At 44.8% G+C, this 18,508-nt stretch overlaps 1 protein-coding gene across 1 annotated transcript in view; it reads right to left on the reverse strand.

Moving 5' to 3' along the window:
• Positions 1 to 18,508, reverse strand: part of Plbd1 (phospholipase B domain containing 1) — a 58,704-nt gene that overhangs the window by 21,269 nt on the left and 18,927 nt on the right. Inside the window, exons 3-6 of the mRNA XM_006976516.4 lie at positions 18,238 to 18,321; positions 16,603 to 16,741; positions 13,657 to 13,797; positions 12,829 to 12,973 (exon numbers count right to left, since the gene is read on the reverse strand). Coding sequence (XP_006976578.1) covers positions 12,829 to 12,973; positions 13,657 to 13,797; positions 16,603 to 16,741; positions 18,238 to 18,321 — 509 coding nt within the window. The remainder of the gene's footprint in view (positions 1 to 12,828; positions 12,974 to 13,656; positions 13,798 to 16,602; positions 16,742 to 18,237; positions 18,322 to 18,508) is intronic.

Genomic DNA, 18,508 nt, shown 5'->3' on the forward strand with positions numbered 1-18,508 from the left:
GGGTAAAAGTCCCCACTACACAAGCCTAGTGGCCCAAGTTTGATCCCTGGGATCCATGGAAAGGTGGGCAGAAAGAACTGATCCCTCCCACCATGTTGCCCTCTGACCTCACACAATCACTGTGGCACTTAAGATGAATTCCTCTGGGTGACACTGTATATGGACGGTCAGCAAATTCCCCCCAAAATTTTGAGTGACAATTGCATTTGAGAGGTTTGTAGACGTGTGTTTCTGGGTGGAGACGGGATCCTCAGACACAATGCAAAGTGAGAACACATGCAGCTTGGTGATGCTCACTCAGAATGTTCCAGAAAGCCTCCATTACAGATAATCCATTACTGGATTCAATTAGAGACACGCTGAATGGGTTCCAGCTTTTGTCTCTAAGCAAATGCTCCTCACACCTGGGGGCTGAGTTCATGGTTCCCTTCCTTGTAGGCATTTCTGTTTAATGTGAATGGAGCCATTTCTGGAAAGAGGCATGGGTATGGCCAGGTAGATATACTGTGTTTGAACCCAGGACTCAGCCATGTAGTTGTGTGACTTTGATCTATCCATGTGACCAATTTAACTTCTCTCAACTTGTTTCTGTCTTTGAAGAATCAAATAAAATACCCTTGGTCAGGTTTTTTATTTTTTGGTAGAAATTAAATGACCTAATCTGTATGGGACAAATGTTTATCAACATTTCAGTCACAGGCACACAGCAGGGAATTTAAAAAGGAAAAAAAAAAAGATTTTGTTTCCCTTTTTACTGTATAACAGATGAACACAAACAAGCTTTATACCAATTAATTCAAACTTTGAGTGTGGTCTAATTCTCACAGTGCTCAACAGGCCCCATCTTTGGCATTTCTCTCTCTCTCTCTCTCTCTCTCTCTCTCTCTCTCTCTCTCTCTCTCTCTCTCTCTTTCTCTCTCTCTCTCTCTCCAAAGTCTTACTATGTAGCTCTAGCTGTCCTGGAGTTCACTCTATAGACCAGGCTGGCCTCAAACTCACAGAGATCTGCCCGCCTCTGCCTCCTGGGTGCTGGAATTTGAGGTGTGCGCCTCCATGCTATTTCTCATGAGAATCACTAGGAAGGTTCTAGAAAATGGCCAAATGTGGGAAGAAATGAACCCTTTCACAACACTGGTTAACAGAGAATGGGGCTCCCTCCCCCATCTGTTATACACTGCACTGTGATCTCTAAAACGGAAAGGTTTGGCGTCCTGACCCCTCCTGTGTATGGGGTCATGGAAGAGGTCATTTGGGTGATCCGAGATCCCGTGGGGGAGACTTAACCCAGTCACAGTGCTGTCTTTAGAAGAACAGTAAGAGCCAGGTGTGGAAGTACAACTGTCAGCCCAGCACTTAGGAGGTAGAGCAGACACAACTGGAGTCTCCAAATGAGAGGAGAGATAGATGGAAAAATGCTTGAAACTGTAATTGCTGAAAATCTTAAAAGATGATGAAAAATATTATTTTACAAATCCTGTAAGTTCAACAAGCTGAATGAAAATAAACAAACACAAAGAAAACAAAAGCTACCAGTCACACAAATATAAAATAAATATAAATGTAAATATAAAATATAAATATAAAATACTGGCAATTTACTTCAATCTTTTTTTGGGGTGTGTGTTTTTTCGAGACAGGGTTTCTCTGTGTAGTTTTGGTGCCTGTCCTGGATCCCACTCTGTAGACCAGGCTGACCTCGAACTCACAGAGAGTCACCTGTCTCTGCCTCCTGAGTGCTGGGATTAAAAGGTGTGCACCACCACTGCCCAGCTACTTCAATCTTAATATATATAAAATCCTTATTTCATTAGAAGATGTATGAATAAAGAATATATATATGAATGAAAAGAATAGCAAAGAATTTTCACTATTCCACATCCCTGTCATTTACTTATTTGAGACAGGGCCTCCTGTATCCTGGGCTAACCTCTAACTCACTATGTAGCTGAGGATAATCTTAAACTTCTGATCCTTCTCCCGCCACCTCCCAAGTTCTGGGATTATCAGTAAAAGCCCCCAGACCCAGTTTATAGGTACAGGGGATTGAACCTGAGACTTCCAAGCACTTTGCCAGTTGAACTATATCCCCACCCCTACCCAGGTTTTGATAGATATAATCAAATATTCACCTGAAGTAAACTGTGCATTAAAGATGTATACTGCAGCCCTAAAGATCAGTGACAGTGACCATGCAGGGCAAAGATGGCCAGCCAGACAACCAACCCAGCTATGAACCTAGAATTGCCTAGATCTACTTATTTTATGTGCCCGAGTATTTTCCTGCATGTTTATGTGCACTGAGTCCAGCCTGGTGTCTGTGGAGCCTGGGAGAGGGTATTAGAGCTCCTGAGACTGCAGTTACAGGAAGTTGTGAGCTGCACATGGGTGCTAGGAACCAGATACAGGCCCTCCACAAGGGCAGCAAGTGCTCTTAACCACTGAGCCATCTCCAGCCCCAAATAGAGAAGTTTTTAGACCATTGTGTTAAAATGCTCATATTAGCCAAGCAGTGAGGAACAGAGAAACAAGACAGATGATATCAGGAAACTGTGTCAAAATGGCAGATATGTATTACCTTAACTGTTAATGGGCCAAACACTGCTGTGAAAGGATATTGTCAACAGTTCATAGTTTTATTTGCTCTTGATAGATCCCAATCAGTTATATAAGCTTGTGAAGTACGTAGATAGAAAGAAAATAATGATAAAGTGGAAACAATAAAGGAGAAGATTTGATGAAGAACAGAGAGCAAATGAATGGAACTAAAATTTGGCTTTTGGAAAATATCAATAAAACAAATGCACAAGAGCAGTACAAACTAGCATGATAATGAGAAGGACCGGGGACATGACCACAGTTTACTGTAGACAGCAAAATGTCAAGGGACATATTATAAAGAACTTCCTATTTATTTTTACTGTTTCCTTAGAAGAAACAGGGGGAAAAAACCCTTAAAAGACACAAATTCAAGAATTAGACAGCTAGAGCTTGTAACAAGAAAAAAAACAAAACAAAACAAAAAAAAACTAAATTCCTAAGAACATTCCAGAAAAATCCCATGCCTTAGTGACTTCACTGGTGAATCCTATTCAAATCCTATTACAGGAGAAAATAATATCAGTCCTTAGAGACTCCTTCACAGGATTTAAGAGGAAGGAATGGTTCTATGTCTAGGACACACAGGTGCACTCACCCTGGTGCTAACACTGTTATCACAGAGGGAAAACATACCAATATCTCTTGGTATTACAAAAATACCTTTTGTATATCTCCTGGATATACAAAAAAAAAATCCTTAACAAAGTATTGGTAATTTGAATAAAAAACCTAAACAATGGATCATGATTAGGATTAACTTAGGAATATTAAACTAGCTTAATATCTGAAAATCAATAGACATTAAGCAATCACTATGTTAATAAAAAAGTCAATGCTCCTCTCAATAGGTGCTGAGAAAGGATTTGGTAAAATAAAAACCAAACATTCATTGACAAGGTCACTCAGCACAGTAGGAAGAGAAGGGATGTTATCACAGAAGAAGCATGGCTGGAGAGCCCACAGCTTAGGAAACCTGCGGCTGGAGGCGAATCTTTGTGTCCTGACAGCAGGAGGCAGGGGAAGGTTTTCATCCAGCCGAGTATCACCCTCAAGACCCTCAAGGTCTACCAGACTAACCATGGGAGGAAGTCATCAGAGGTAAGCAAGGAAGGAAAGAAGGAGGGAGGGAAGGAAGGAAGAAAGAAAGGAAGGAAGGAGTAAAATGTTCTTCAGAGATGATACTCTCTTGTGTATAGGAAAAACCCAAGACACCTACAAAATCTACTAGATGTCTTGGGCTGGTGAGAAGCCAATTCATGAAACTCAGAGCCATTTCAGTGGGTAAAAAAAGTACTTGCCCCTAGTCCCAAAGACCTGAGTTCTAGTCCCAGACCCACCACAGGAAAAGAGCAGAGTCCCTCTGGTTGTTCTCCACACACACATGTGGCGTCAAAACATCTACATGTACAATAAACAAACATAGAAAGGTCTCAGAGAAGTGAGGAACAATGAGAGGTATTGTCTGAGGCAGGTGGTACACACCTTTAACCCCAGCGCTCTAGAGGTGAAGGCAGGGGCATGTCTGTGAGAGACGCCAGCCTGGTCTCCATAGCAAGGGTCAGGCCAGCCAGGGCTACATAATGAAACCCTGTCTCAAAAACAAAATAATAATTAAAAAAATCACTGTCTACATAGTGTCTTGTTTGCTTTTGGTTTTTTGAGACGGAGTTTCACTATGTACCCGAGGCTGGCCTCAAACTCACAATCCTCTCTTGCAGCCACCTGAATGCAGGGTACAGTGGTGGCCTTGAATTGCCCACAAATACTTCGACACTTTTTGTTTCAAAAGTTAGGTCTTAGTTTGTTGCCTTTAATGTAAGCTGGCCATAGTCCCTCACTCCTAATAACTAGAATGTGGCAGGAGAGGTCATGTGTGACTTCTGAGCTAGGTCATAATAGGCAGATTAGCACGGTATCCTGTGTCTCTTGATTTAGTGGAGACCAAGCACCCTGTCATGGAGACTCTTAGTCCCTCCTGAGGAGAGCCTAAAATGGAGAGGAAGGAGTGCCAGCTACCCTACCAGCCCCGTGAGTGCCCTTGGAATCCCCAGCACGTCAGCCCTCCAGGCCCTCAGTCTGTGTGTCTTCTAGCTGAGGCCCAGACACTCTTTCCTCACTGTACCCATTGGAGTTGTGGGTCCACAGAACCTATGAGATGCTAATGACTAGTACTGTGCTAAGCTGCCAATTTTTAGGACTCTTTGTTATGTAGCTAGGACTTACTAATACACACACACAAATGTGATGAACAACAATTGGAAAAAGGAATAAAAAAATTCATTTTAATTATGGTAGCACCAAAACTTATTTAAGAATGAATTTAATTAAAATATATGCCCAACTTCAATATGGTTTAGGGTCTCTCAAGGGTCTATTAAGATTGGGGTCTTACTGTTGTTTTGGGGGGACAGTAGCACTTTGGGGAGGTGGGGCCTTCCAAGAGAACCCTGTCACTGAGGCCAAGCTGACCAATGCTTCTCATGGTCTCCTTGAGAAGGTCTAAGGCTCTCCAGCACTCTCCCTCTTCCCTGTTCCTGACTTGAGATGCAATGGCTTTGACAATGCTCTGGCTTTGTAATGGAGCTCAGAACCAAGCTTTTGCCAACACTGTGCTGTGGAACTCCCCAATCTGCATGCTAAATAAACCACTCATTTTTCATTTTTTCCCCACCTATCCATCCATCCACCCATCTACTTGTCTGTTTATTATTTATTTATTTATTTATTTATTTATTTATTTATTTATTTTTGAGACAGGGTTTCTCTGTGTAACTTTGTGCCTTTCCTGGAACTCACTTTGTAGACCAGGCTGGCCTCGAACTCACAGAGATCCACCTGTCTCTGCTGGGATTAAAGGCATACATCACCACTACCTGGCATTTTTATACATTTTTTTCTGTTTATTATTTTTAAGAGAGAGTCTCTCCATGTAGCCCTGGCTGGCCTGGGACTCACAGAGATCTGCCTATTTGGGCCTTTTGAGTGTTGGAGTTGAAGGTGTGCGCCACTATGCCTGACCAGGTATTTCATTTAGTGATGAAAAACTGATTAATGCTGTATGTAAAACTACAAGACATCAACCAAATACTTCAATGAATACTTGTGCTCAAGTCAAGGAGAAGGTCAGTTGATATGAATCTGGTGTTTACATCAACCTGGTTGATCTTGTTTGCTTGTTCTGTTTTGTGACAAGATCTCATGTAGCCCAGGCTGCCTTGAACTCCTATTGCTTTGTGCTGAGAATATAGATAAACACCACAACACCCAGCTTCGGTTTTAATCTTTTTAAGTACTAACACTCAAATAATTCCGATGATTATTAGCCATTTTGTTAACTTGTTATGATGGCCTGTAGCAGTTACCATGCGATGTCCCAAGAACGCTGAAGATATAGCAAGGTACAGCAACCGAGTACTGCTGATCTAAACACTTAGATCAGCTCTGGGCTCAAGTCCCACACCTACCTACTTGGCTTTGAAATGCCTTCCTTAGAGTCATCTACATCTTCTGCCACCCTGTGACTAACCAGGTAGAACACAGTAGATATCATGTTCCTGATTGGTGTCTAGCGTAGAAACAATCTTTCTAGAAAATTTCTAAATCTCCTTCTGTTGGCCAAGAATGCCAAGTGCAGAGAGGGACTGATATGGGCCCTTACTGCCTGTTCCTTTTCCTGGGACCCTTTTTCTAGCTTCCCTACACTCTCTCTCCTCTCTCCTCTCTCTCTCTGTCTCTCTCTCTGTCTCTGTCTCTGTCTCTCTCTCTCTCTCTCTCTCTCTCTCTCTCTCTCTCTCTCTCTCACACACACACACACACACACACACACACGTGTGCCCATTGCGTGGTCCTGGAGAGCAAACTCCTTCAGCTGGCCCTCGGTCTATTCTTTGCAGCATGCTCATGTCCCAGATGTCATATCAATATAACATGACTTGGAGCAACGTTTATCACAGAGGGTGTGCTCAAAGCCTCAGACCCGCCCAGGTCACCTGTGGGCCTTGTTCCCAGGGCAGCACCGGCTCCTGTTCCAGCTCTGGCCAGGTGTGGGGGTAGACCATGTGACAGGAAACTGTACTTGCAGCTCCGCCTCTGGCCCTGTGGGGCCAGCTCACCCCACAGGCTCCTTTCATGTGGTAGGCAGTCTTTCAGAGCAGCTGCTCCTGCCCCCTCCAAGGCTGCTTCAAAGACAAATCTGGCTTCCACGGGCTTTATTGCCTCCCACTGAGTTACATAAAGTTGTCTCTGTAGGTGGTGATACTACAAGAAAATACTTGTTCACAGTTTTAGAAGCTCTAGAGACAGCCCTTGGACAGCATTCTATTCTAGAACAGTAGTTCTCAACCTGTGGGTCACACCCCTTCAGGGGGATGAAGGACTCTTTCATAAGGGTCTCCAAAGACCATCCTGCATGTCAGATATTTACATTATGATTCATAACAGTAGCAAAATTACAGTTATGAAGTAGCAACAAAATAACCTTATGGTTGGGGTCACCACAACATGAGGAGCTGTACAGAAGGGTCTCAGCATGAGGAAAGCTGAGGACCACTGTTCTAGAAGCTTTCTGGCCCTCACTGGAAATACTTTGAAACGTCATGGTCTGCTTTGCCTAACAGCTGACATGGGTATGGGAGATAAACTCTTCACTGGCTCTCCCAGCCTAAGGCACACAACACCCCCCCACACACACACCCCTGTCTCCGTAGAGCTAAGGGAGGCTTTGCAGAACACAGATCGGCTTTGACAAGCTGAAGTGTGCTCGCCACAAGTAAATCCCTGGTTATACTGACGGACACAGTGTGAAGGAGTATCCTGTCCGTCTACCCCCTGTGCCGGGGCACACACCTGCTGTAGGTGATTGACTTTTGGGGATTCCTGCCTTAGGACTGGCGAGATGGTTCAGGGGGTAAGGGTGCCTGCAGTGAACCTAACAACATGAGTTCAATCCCCAGAACCCACATGGGAAAAAGAAAACTGACTCCAATAAGCTGTCCCCCTTCACACACACACACACACACACACACACACCATACACCACATACACATACACACCACACTACACACACATCACACACACACCACACAACATACCACACACACACACACACACACACACACCATACACCACAGTACACACCACATACACATACACACCACACTACACACACATCACACACACACACCACACAACATAACACACACACACACACACACACGCACGCACGCACGCACGCACGCACGCACACTAAATTGACAAGATCCTGGCTAGGTAGGACAAAGGGCACACATGATGAAGGGCACCACTCTCGAGGTCTCTCTTAACGTTCTGTTTCCTTCTGGAAGACGGACAACTGCGTCCTACCTATACACAGACCGACCACTTAGGAAGCATTAGGGTGGTGCCAGCTACCTGAAGGGCTGCACCAGCGTTCCACATTTCACATTAGCCCTCCAGTTCTCCACGTCTGGTGAGCTGGACCGTTGGAAGCCAAGCTCCGCTTAGGTCGCTTCCACATGTCGTCTAAGGGTCCTGCGCTGACCTCCTCCTTCCTGGCCTCCTCTGCGCGGCCGTTCACCCCTGCAGAGTCTGACGCCCATGCCGTACTGTCCTACTGACTTCTCCCCAGTGCATGGCTAACTTGGCTTGTCTTCTGTGTTCCCACTTCAATTTTATTAAAAAATATTAGGGGGCTGGAGAGATGGCTCAGTGATTAAGACCGATTGTTGCTTTTGTGGAGGACCCAGTTCAATTCCCCCCCCCCCCATATGATGCCTCACAACCATCTGTAAGTCCAGTTCCAGGGTATATGACGCCCTCTTCTGGCCCCCATGGGCACCAGACACACAGGTGATAGGCAGACATATATGCAGGCAAAACATACATCCACGTAAAATTAAAATTAAAAAAAAATTTACTTTATTTTCCACCTTGTGGGTCCTGAGGTTGGAGCTCAGGTCATGAGGTCTGGTAGCAAGTCCCTGTGCTGAGCCAACTGCTCATCCCTGTCATCGCTTTCTTATTTTAATTTCATCCATGTGTCATGAGAATGTACATTTTGTACTATTAAACAATGTGCCTCTCTTGCTCTCCATCATGCTTTTTTAGTTTTATTTTATTATTCTATGTGTGTATGAACCATGTGTGTGCCTGGTGCCCACAAGGGCAGAAGAGGACCTTGGATCCCCTGAGACTGGGGTTACAGATGTGAGTCACCATGTGAGTGCTGGGAATCAAACTCAGGTCCTCTGCAAGAGCAGCCAGTGCTAACTGATGAGCCATCTCTCCAGCTCCTCATCACAAATATCTTGCCAAAAGTGTAATAATAATTACTAAATAAAAAAATGATTTAAAAGAAAAATCAAGGTTGAATAAATACACTCTAATGTGTGCACTTTTACAAAGTGACATTTTGTTAGCCCGTTTTTGTTGTTATTGAAAAAACTGAAGCTCACTAACATTTAAGGAACAGGGTGGGAATGTTGAGCACACTTTAACAGGCATTCAAGCTTAGAAACTTCAAAGAAAATGCTTATTAGTAGTTGTTTGAGGCAGGGTTTCACCGTGAACAGAGGTTTCCTCTGACTTCTGATCCTCCTGCTTCCTTTTCCCACAAACCAGGACTACAGGGCAGAACTATAATACAGCCCAGACTGGCCTTAAACTCACAGCAATCCTCCTGCCCCAGCTTTTGTTTGTTTGTTTGTTTTCAAGACAGGATTTTTCTGTGTAGTTTCGGTGCCTGTCCTGGATCTCACTCTGTAGTCCAGACTGGCCTCGAACTCACAGAGATCCGCCTGGCTATGCCTCCTGAGTGCTGGGATTAAAGGCGTGCGCCATCACTGCCCGGCCCGTGCCCCAGCTTTTCAAGTACTGTGATTATAGACTTCAGTTACCATACTCAGCTCCATGAAAATCATCTCAATAGCCACTTCATAACCCCAGGTCAAGAGCACAGCACATTGTGAAATGAACATATGAAATGTCCAACATGGCTGAATCTGCAGAAGGAGTCTAGACCATCCCAGTCACCATCATTTCCAAGAAGTGTTGAGTCTTTGCTTCATGACTTGATGTGTATGTTCTGACTCAGGAATTTTTTAAATTTTATATTTCTTTTGTTTAATTTTAATGTAAATATCTGAACTATTAAGTCATTTGTTTATGTCCTAATTAATTTCCATCTTCAAGTTTTACTATGGCATAATTGACAAATAAAACCTGTATATATTCAAGGCTTCACATGTTTTTAAAAATCTTTATGTGTATTTCTCTCTCTCTCTCTCTCTCTCTCTCTCTCTCTCTCTCTCTCTCTCTCTCTCTCTCTCTCTGTGTGTGTGTGTGTGCCTTCATGAGTTTATATGTAGTACTTGTGTACAGGTGCCGCAGAGGCCAGAGGGCATTCTATCCCTGGAGCTAAAGTGACTTGTAGCTGTGAGCCACTCGATACAGGTGCTAGGAATTGAACCTGGGTCCTCACAGAGCAGTGAGTGCTCTAACTACTCAGCCATCTGTATGGAATATTCATGTATAGTAGCCAAACAACACCTCCATCGGCTCACACACCTTTTCATGTGTGTACATGGTAAGAACATGTAAGATCTACTGTCAGGAAATCTCAAAAGTGTGGCACGTTGCACTGAACTATTGACTGAGGGATTCTTAATCTCCTCCCTCAGGTTTAGAAGAGCTTCCAGGTCACAGCTCTTCGACCCCAAACTAACACCCCACTTCTCTTCCACCCAACCACCCCGGCATTCTCCACAGAGGAGAACCCAATCTCCGCGGTGCCAGCTTCATGCCAAAGCCAATTCCACATCTACAGTATGAATCCAACATGGCTGATCCCTTAACCAACCAGTCGTCTCCAATTCAGTCCTCTAGGTCCTGTTGAAAACAGAGCTCTCTAATTAGAGCACACGTGGGTTACAATGTTCCGTGGGCTCCTGAAAAAATACCTGGAGGATGGAGATGCCTCTTGTGCTGGGTGTGGAGGCACAAGGGGTGATGGCTAGGGAGTCAGGGCAGGGGTGTGGAGACCAGGCTGGCCACACAGCAAGACCTTGCTTCTAAAAGTCTTTTGTTGTTTTTGGAGTTTCAGCTGATCTAGAAGGGTCTCTGTATTACCTGTATTGACTTATGTATTCTTTTACAAACATTTAAAATTACATGTTAAATTATTTATCATATGTGGGAGCATATAACATGTGGTGCACATGTGGAGGTCATAGGATAATTTGCAGAAGTTAGTTCTCTCCTTCCACCATGAAGGTCCTGGGAATCAAACTCAGGTCCTTAGGCTTGGCAGCAGGCTGATTGACCAACTAGTTAATCTCATTAGCTGTCTGTCTGTCTGTCTATCAATCATCTATCTATCTATCTATCTATCTATCTATCTATCTATCTATCTATCTATCTATCTATCTATCTATCCATCCATCCTTCCTTCCTTCCTTCCTTTGCTTTTTCCTCTCTTTTTCTGCTTTCTCTCTTTCTCTCCTCTTTCTCTTCCTTCTCTTCTTTATTTCTTCCTTCTCTCTCTCTCCTCTCCTCTCTCTCCTCTCTCTCCTCTCTCTCCTCTCTCTCCTCTCTCTCCTCTCTCTCCTCTCTCTCCTCTCTCTCCTCTCTCTCCTCTCTCTCCTCTCTCTCTCTCTCTCTCTCTCTCTCTCTCTCTCTCTCTCTCTCTCTCTCTGTCTCCATAAAGGGTTTCACTGTGTAGTCCTAAGTGACCTGGAACTCGCTATGTAGGCCAGGTTGACCTAAAAAATCACAAGGCCCTGCCTGCTTCTGCCTCGAGTGGTGGGATTAAAGGCATGCTCCGCTGTGCCCATCCCTAAATCTATATTCTATTCTCAAGAAGTTGGGGCTCTGGAAATACTGGCTTCACATTTCTGCCCCCATCTCTCGACATGCCCGCTGATCTATAGTTGTGCCCTCTCTGTTTCATTATCCTTGGCCTTGGTTCACTGACAATCCCCAACTGTCCTCTAGACACTGGCATTTGCTAGTCCTCCTCTTTGAGACCGCCTATCCCTCTCTTCTGTTCTAATTCCAGTTACAATTCATCTCAAGTGTCAACTGCTCTTTCCTCACAGAGCGGATGTGGCGCTTGTCCTCTTTGGGCTAATCCTAAAGTTTATTAAACGTCTATAGCTCACTGGGTGGCGGTGGCGGCGGCGCACGCCTTTAATCCCAGCACTCGGGAGGCAGAGGCAGGCGGATCTCTGTGAGTCTGAGGCCAGCCTGGTCTACAGAGTGAGTTCTAGGACATCTGGGTCTACACAGAGAAACCCTGTTTTGAAAAACAAAACCAAAAACCACACTAAAACAAAACAAAACAAAAAGCCTAAGCAAACAAATAAAAAAAAAACCTTCTATAAGCTGTCATGGTTAATTTAATGCTGATCATCGACTTGATAGGATCTTCAGTCACCCAGGAGACAAGCCTCTGGGCACACCTGTGAGAGATTACCTAGCTTAGGTTAGCTCTGGCTAAGCCTGTGGAGGATTATTTTACTAGGTTAATGGAGGTGGGAACACCAGCCTAACAGCAGGTGACGGCCCCTTTCCCTGACTTGGGACACAGGCTGGAGAAACAGAAGAAAGGAGGCTGAAGAGGAACAGTCATCTCTTTTCTGCTTCCCGACGGTGGATACAGCAGGGCCAGCTGCCTCAAGCTCTTGCCTCCAGGACTTGCACACCCCTAACTGTCAGCCAACATAACCCCTTCTCCCTTAAGTTGCTTTCGTCCGGGCATTCTATTGCAGCAACAGAAAAGGTAACTAAGACAGAACCCATGCTATGCAATGATACTGCGGGTCCCGGCTCTCCCGTCTGCTGCGCAAGGGCTAATGTCCACACTCAGTCATCCACTGGCCATGTCCTAGGGGTCACACGCCACGTGAAGCGTGGGCACACTGCTGTGAATGGGGAAACGGAGACACCAAAGGCAGGGGAATTCCTCAGCTGGCACCACCCAGCCTGGGAAATAGACACCTCAGTGTTCTCTTAGCATTCGACAGTTCAGACGCATCTGCTTACATTTGCAAAGTACGTGGCAGCTCTGTGAAGCCAAGTACGGCGTCAGATGAGACAGTTTTATTTCTTCAAGCAACCCTCCAAACATCCAACTGTACCCCAGCTGGGGTCCTTTCATCTCTCCTTCCAGTTAACTTCCCATCACCCAAGTCCTATTCGAAAACATGCTTAGATCTCCCACTAAAGGCGCTTACCCGGGTAGCTGCTGAAGGAGTGCCGGCTGCTTTTGGTGTCTTTGTCCTTTATGCTGAAGTCCCAGTGTTTGTAGATCCTGAGCATGGCTGCGTATGTGTACCAGCTCGAGTGGGCAAAATAGATGTCCTCAAATCCAGGAAGGACCTGCAGGCAAAATCATGGTCAGTGTCGCAGGCATATAGTAACTGGGTGTGTAATACATGTGGGGGGCCCTCAGGGATTTGTGCCAACTTACATTTGTGGTGCTCTCTTCTTAAAAATAATTACATTTGTTTACTTGTGTGAGCATGTGTATGTATTCCTGTGGATGTGAGTGTGCCATGGTATACATGTGGAGGTCAGAGGACAATTTGTGGGAGTCAGTTCTCTCCTTCTGGGTCTCAGGCCATCAGGCTTGGCAGCAAGAGCCTTTACCTGCTGAGGGATCTCTTCCACTATTATTGCTTTCTTTGTTATTGGAAAATATGGCCAACATTAACATTTAATGTCTGCGACACAGACCGTCCTTCAAAAGTGTAAAACAGAAGAATCTGGAAGGTAGGAATGGCACATGTATCCAGCACAGGCAGAACTGTGGAAGAAGTAGGCAATATCATGTCCCATTCCCCCATCCAAGTTCCTGCTGGTTCTTTATTACCACAGAAGGTCTATGCAGTGGTCCGTAGCCAGCCAGGGGTGGGGAGAGGTTTGCAATATATGGGCGACAGACATATGGAAAAAGTGGGTTGAAAATGTGATTAGTGAAACTGGTTATGGTGTCTAATTAGTATATGCTAATAAAAAGTCTGTGTGGGGGGAAGAAGACAGGAAGGAGCTCTGGGCCTCACCTTAATAAGAGCAGAACAGTGGCCCATGTCCCATCTCTTAAACACCTTCATGCTGTCGTCTTTTGTGGGAGACAGCGAGGGGATGAGGTCCAGCAGGTCACCAACGGCATTCAGAAACTGAACTTGGGACATCGTCAAGGGCTGTGAAAGGACACACAATATCACTGAGCACTGATTGGTGACGTCATCTTTATGCATGCAGTACCCAAGGAGGCCAGAAGAGGGCACAAGATCTAAGAACTGGAGTCACATACATGTTGTGAACCCAATTGTAGGTGCAGGGAATTGAACCTGTGTCCTCTGCAGGAGCACCCAGTGCTCTTAACTGCTGAGCCATCTCTGCAGCCCCCTAGGGTTTTATTCTTTAAAAGTGTTTAAATTATATTTTATATTTTTGTTTGGGAGGGGTGGAAGGTGTTTGTGTGTGTGTGTACACATCTGCCACCCTGCACATATGGACATCAGAGGACAATATGTAGGAGTTAGTTCTCTCCTTTCACTATGTTTACATAGTGATTGAACCCAGATCATCAGGCTTGGCAACAAGATACTTTACCCCTAACCCTCTCCCTAGACTTATTGTTTATTCTTGATCAGAAAAAATGTCTGTCTATCTATCTATCTATCTATCTATCTATCTATCTATCTATCTATCTATCATCTCTATATCTCTATCTACCATCTCTCTACCTGCCTATCATCTATGTCTCTCTCTACACTTCCATCCACCCTTATCTTCCTATGTAGAAGGCAGCATGTAAGCAGCACGCTCTTCATCTTACGTTTTTTTATACTTAGTGACAACCTCCGAGGTTATCCCCAAACAGATGCTGGGTTTGTCAGAGCGCCTTCGTTTGCACGCTTGGTCCTCCCAGCATTTGGGTAGTTTGAAATCTGATTCCCGACCTGTGATGAGCAGCTTCGCACACCTGCCTCGTTGCACATTTGCCAGTGTGTCCTTGGGGTAACCCTAGAAGGGGGCTGCTGGGTCAGGGGCACGAGTGCCTGGTTTTCATACAAACTATACCAATTCTGACCAGTGTTTAGGACAATGCCCTCTTTCCTCACAGCCTTGTCAACACCAGACTGCTGCGGAACTTTTTAGCAGATGGTTTCACATTTCCTTCCGCCCTCCCCTGCCCCTCCTTTCCCTTTCCTTCTCTCTTTCCTATACAGCGTCTTAGTCAGGGTCACTGTTGCTGTGATGCAACATCATGACCAAGACAACTTGGGGAGAAAAGCATTTATGTGGCTACACGTCCACATCCTAGTCCATCACTGAAGGAAGTCAGGGCAGGAACTCACACAGGGCAGGAGCTGATGCAGAAGCCATGGAAGGGTGCTGCTTACTGGCTTACTCTCCCTGGCTTGCTCAACCTGCTTTCTTATAGAACCCAGAACCACCAGCCCAGAGATGGCATCACCCACAATGGGCTGAGCCCTTCCCCATCAATCACTAGTCAAGAAAATGCCCTACAGGCTTGCCTACAGCCAGATCTTATGGAAGCATTTTTCAATTAAGGTCCCTTTCTCCCAGATGACTCTAGCCTGTGTCAAGTTGACACGAAACTAGCCAGTACATAAAGTGTCTCATGTAGCCCAGGCTGGCTTCAGATTCCCTCAGCAACTGAAGATGGCTGTTCTGGTTTCATTTCTGTTGATGTCATACAATGTCTGACAAGATGCCACTGAGGGAAGGGAAGGATCTGCTTGGCTTACAAGTCCAGGTTCCGGTCCATCATGTCAGGGAGGTCAAGACACATGCAAGCCAAGAGGAAGAGAACAAATGCATCCTTGCTGTGTACTTGGTACTCAGCCAGCATTCTCTCCTCTTCTACAGTCCAGGGCACAGCCCATCACATGGTGCCCCCACATTCAGGGTGGGTCCCCATCTCAGTTAACCATCAAAAGTCAACCTGACCTAGACAATCCCTCAAGAGTCTCTTCCCTGATGATTCTTAGTTGTGTTGACAGTTAAAACTAACCAGCACGTGGCCTCGAACTCCCGATCCCCTACCTCCATACCCCAAGGCCTTGAGTTTCAGGTGTGAGTCACCACGCTCAGCTTTAAATTGTATTTCTAATTTATGAGCAAGGGTAGTCGCCTATGATTACAGGTTATGAACATCATTTTGGTGGGATTTTTCAAATATTTTGCCCTATGTATACACATATATATCTACACACACACACACACACACACACACACACACACACACACACACACTACCCCAAGGGAACAAAATATCCATAACTTTTGGGACTGTATCAGCTGGTACCCTAACTGCCTCAAGGTTTCTTAGTTTCCTTTCAGAGTGAATACACATAGTTTTGCACATTTGTGTGTTTATCACTGGGTGTGGCAATCGATTTATATACTAAGACATTTTTGTCTTAATGAGATGGTCATCTCAAACACTAAAATTCCTGTCAAGTTGGCTAAAACGCCTGTACATTTGTGATTAGCTCGTCAACGTCAGCATGAGCTGTGTATAGAGCAGACTGGAAAAAGAGAAACAAACTATGTTTCGCACCAAAACTTTGTGTTGGGCAGTTAGATGTCACAGTACGACAGACAGAACCGTGCTTGTCTGGGAGGAATGTATATTCTGGTCCCACTTTGATCTGCTACTAACTTGGAATGCCTTTTTTTGCTCTGTTGCGATAGAGTCTCACTATGTAGCCCAGGCCAGCTTGGAAGTAACTAAGTAGCCCAGGTTGACCATGTACTCTTGATATTTGGCTTATTGTTTGTTTTGTCAGTTGGATTTATTTAAATGGATCTCTGTAGGAAGGACAATTAGGTTAGGAAACTTTATTTTTTGTTTATAGCATTAGCGATAGAACCCAGAACATGTATCTAGCCATATTTCTAACCTTGGATTTAAAAATTCTTTTTCATCATTCAGACCGTACACATTCTGAGGCACCTTTGCAGAGTTTTACCTTTACATTTTCTTCTGTAGATCTCTTCAGTGCTCCGACATAAAGCCCGTCCAACTGTGCCATAATGTAGCCGGTGTGTCTCCAAAACGGGTCATCTGTCCGTTCTTTGATGTTTTTCCGAGTCCATGCGTCCTGCTTACTGGGGGAGAAATTAGATTTGACCACAGATCTCAATGGTGACTCACTCAAAGCCAAATCAAACCAAGAGTCTAGAGGTCACCTACCCACACACGCTGGTATAATTAACTTCTAAACTTTATTATAGTCACCAAGTGATTTCAGTACACACGTGAACTGTTTCTAATTCCACCCTAGGATGTTGACTCCGTCCTAGCTTCCTGGGGGCCCTATCTAGCATGTGACACTAATCTGTGAAAGCCAAGGGCAGACTGTCACCATACAGCCCTTAAAGCAGCTGCTTCAGCAATAAAGACAGGCTGGTTAACTTCACTTTTGTGTGGAGAAGAATTGAATGGACAACCGGGAGACAATGCTCTGAGGACAAGGCCATTTAAACATGGTTCTGCTTGTCTTATATCTCTCCATCCCATCTCAGTTTGTTTTGGTGTCTGCCTCAACATTTCTGTTCTAGCATTCTCAGGAAAAAAAGATTGTTTTTTAATTTATGCAGTATGATTATTTTGCCTGCCAATAATGGCTGTGAGCCATGTGCATGCAGTGCCTGGGGAGGCCAGAAGAGGGCGCAGAATCCCCTGGAACTGGAGTTAGAGATTGTCGTGAGACACCATCTACAAGGGCAGCAGCGCTCTTAACTGTGGAGCCACCTCTGCAGGCCACAAATGGTTTATTTTAACAGTTCTTTCATTTTCACCTCTCTTATCTCTCTGTTATTTCTATAGGATGGTTTAATGGCCTGACATAATTTTTCACACAGAAAGCCATTTCCGGTTTGTTGAGGGTGTCTCTGCTAAGACAATCCAGTGCACACCTCAGGGGATCCAGCCTCGTAGTTTGGCTTCTTAGTCTTTCACGGATGGGATGTTTAGTGTGTGATTCAACAGGCCACACAAGAACCTTTGTGTCCCCAGGTGACTCTCCTGTCATGCCATCGATTTCATTATATTTAAAATTTACTCTCCAGAAAATTTAATTAAAATGGAAATACCCCCAGAAAGCATTAGAAGTCTGACTTTAGAACTGGGTACACAGGTAATCTCTGTACTCCAGAGGCTGAGGCAGGGGGACTGTGAATTTGAGGTCAGTCTGGGCTACATAGTAAGATCCTGTACGGTCTCCCCACCTTCCAGGCTAGGCATTTAGATATTCCCTAACATCCAGCTAGAGTTAATTGCCGGGTTCATGACCCAGAAACACCTCAAGGAAGGAGGAGAAGGGATGCTTAGAAAGAAAGTGAGGGACACATGCGTGGGAGGCTTCAGGGATACGGCTTTGTCTGTTTGCCACTGACGATGGCTTGTAGCTGTTTCGTCTGTTAGTAATGTAACGTTCAAGCTGACCTCTGAAAGAGAGCTGAAATTGCTAGCAATCAGGTTTTACTCCGTTACAGAAAATGTGGCCCGCTCCAGGCTCTGCTGGAGAGACAGAATAGGAACTCAGCAAGGGAAGGATTGCAAGGCAGCCCTGGCGATGAGGACAGGAAGCTTTTATACATACTCCATGAAGTTCTTCACTTTGTCCATGATGGAAGGGTCCTTGATCAGCTGTGGGTACAGGTTTGTGAAGTGGTCATACATGTGTCTGAAACAAAACACATTACAATCTCGTTTCTATTGGTTTTCAAGACTGCAATAACTTCCTTTTCTGGCTAATTAGAATGTACACCACTTGCAAACCTCCACCATCATTCTTTAAAATTTCAATCCAACAAATGCATAACTTAAAATGCAGGAATATTTCCAGGAGCTAGAGAGGTGGTTCAGTAGCT

The sequence above is a fragment of the Peromyscus maniculatus genome, chromosome 3, assembly GCF_049852395.1.
Source record: "Peromyscus maniculatus bairdii isolate BWxNUB_F1_BW_parent chromosome 3, HU_Pman_BW_mat_3.1, whole genome shotgun sequence".
Taxonomy (NCBI): domain Eukaryota; kingdom Metazoa; phylum Chordata; class Mammalia; order Rodentia; family Cricetidae; genus Peromyscus; species Peromyscus maniculatus.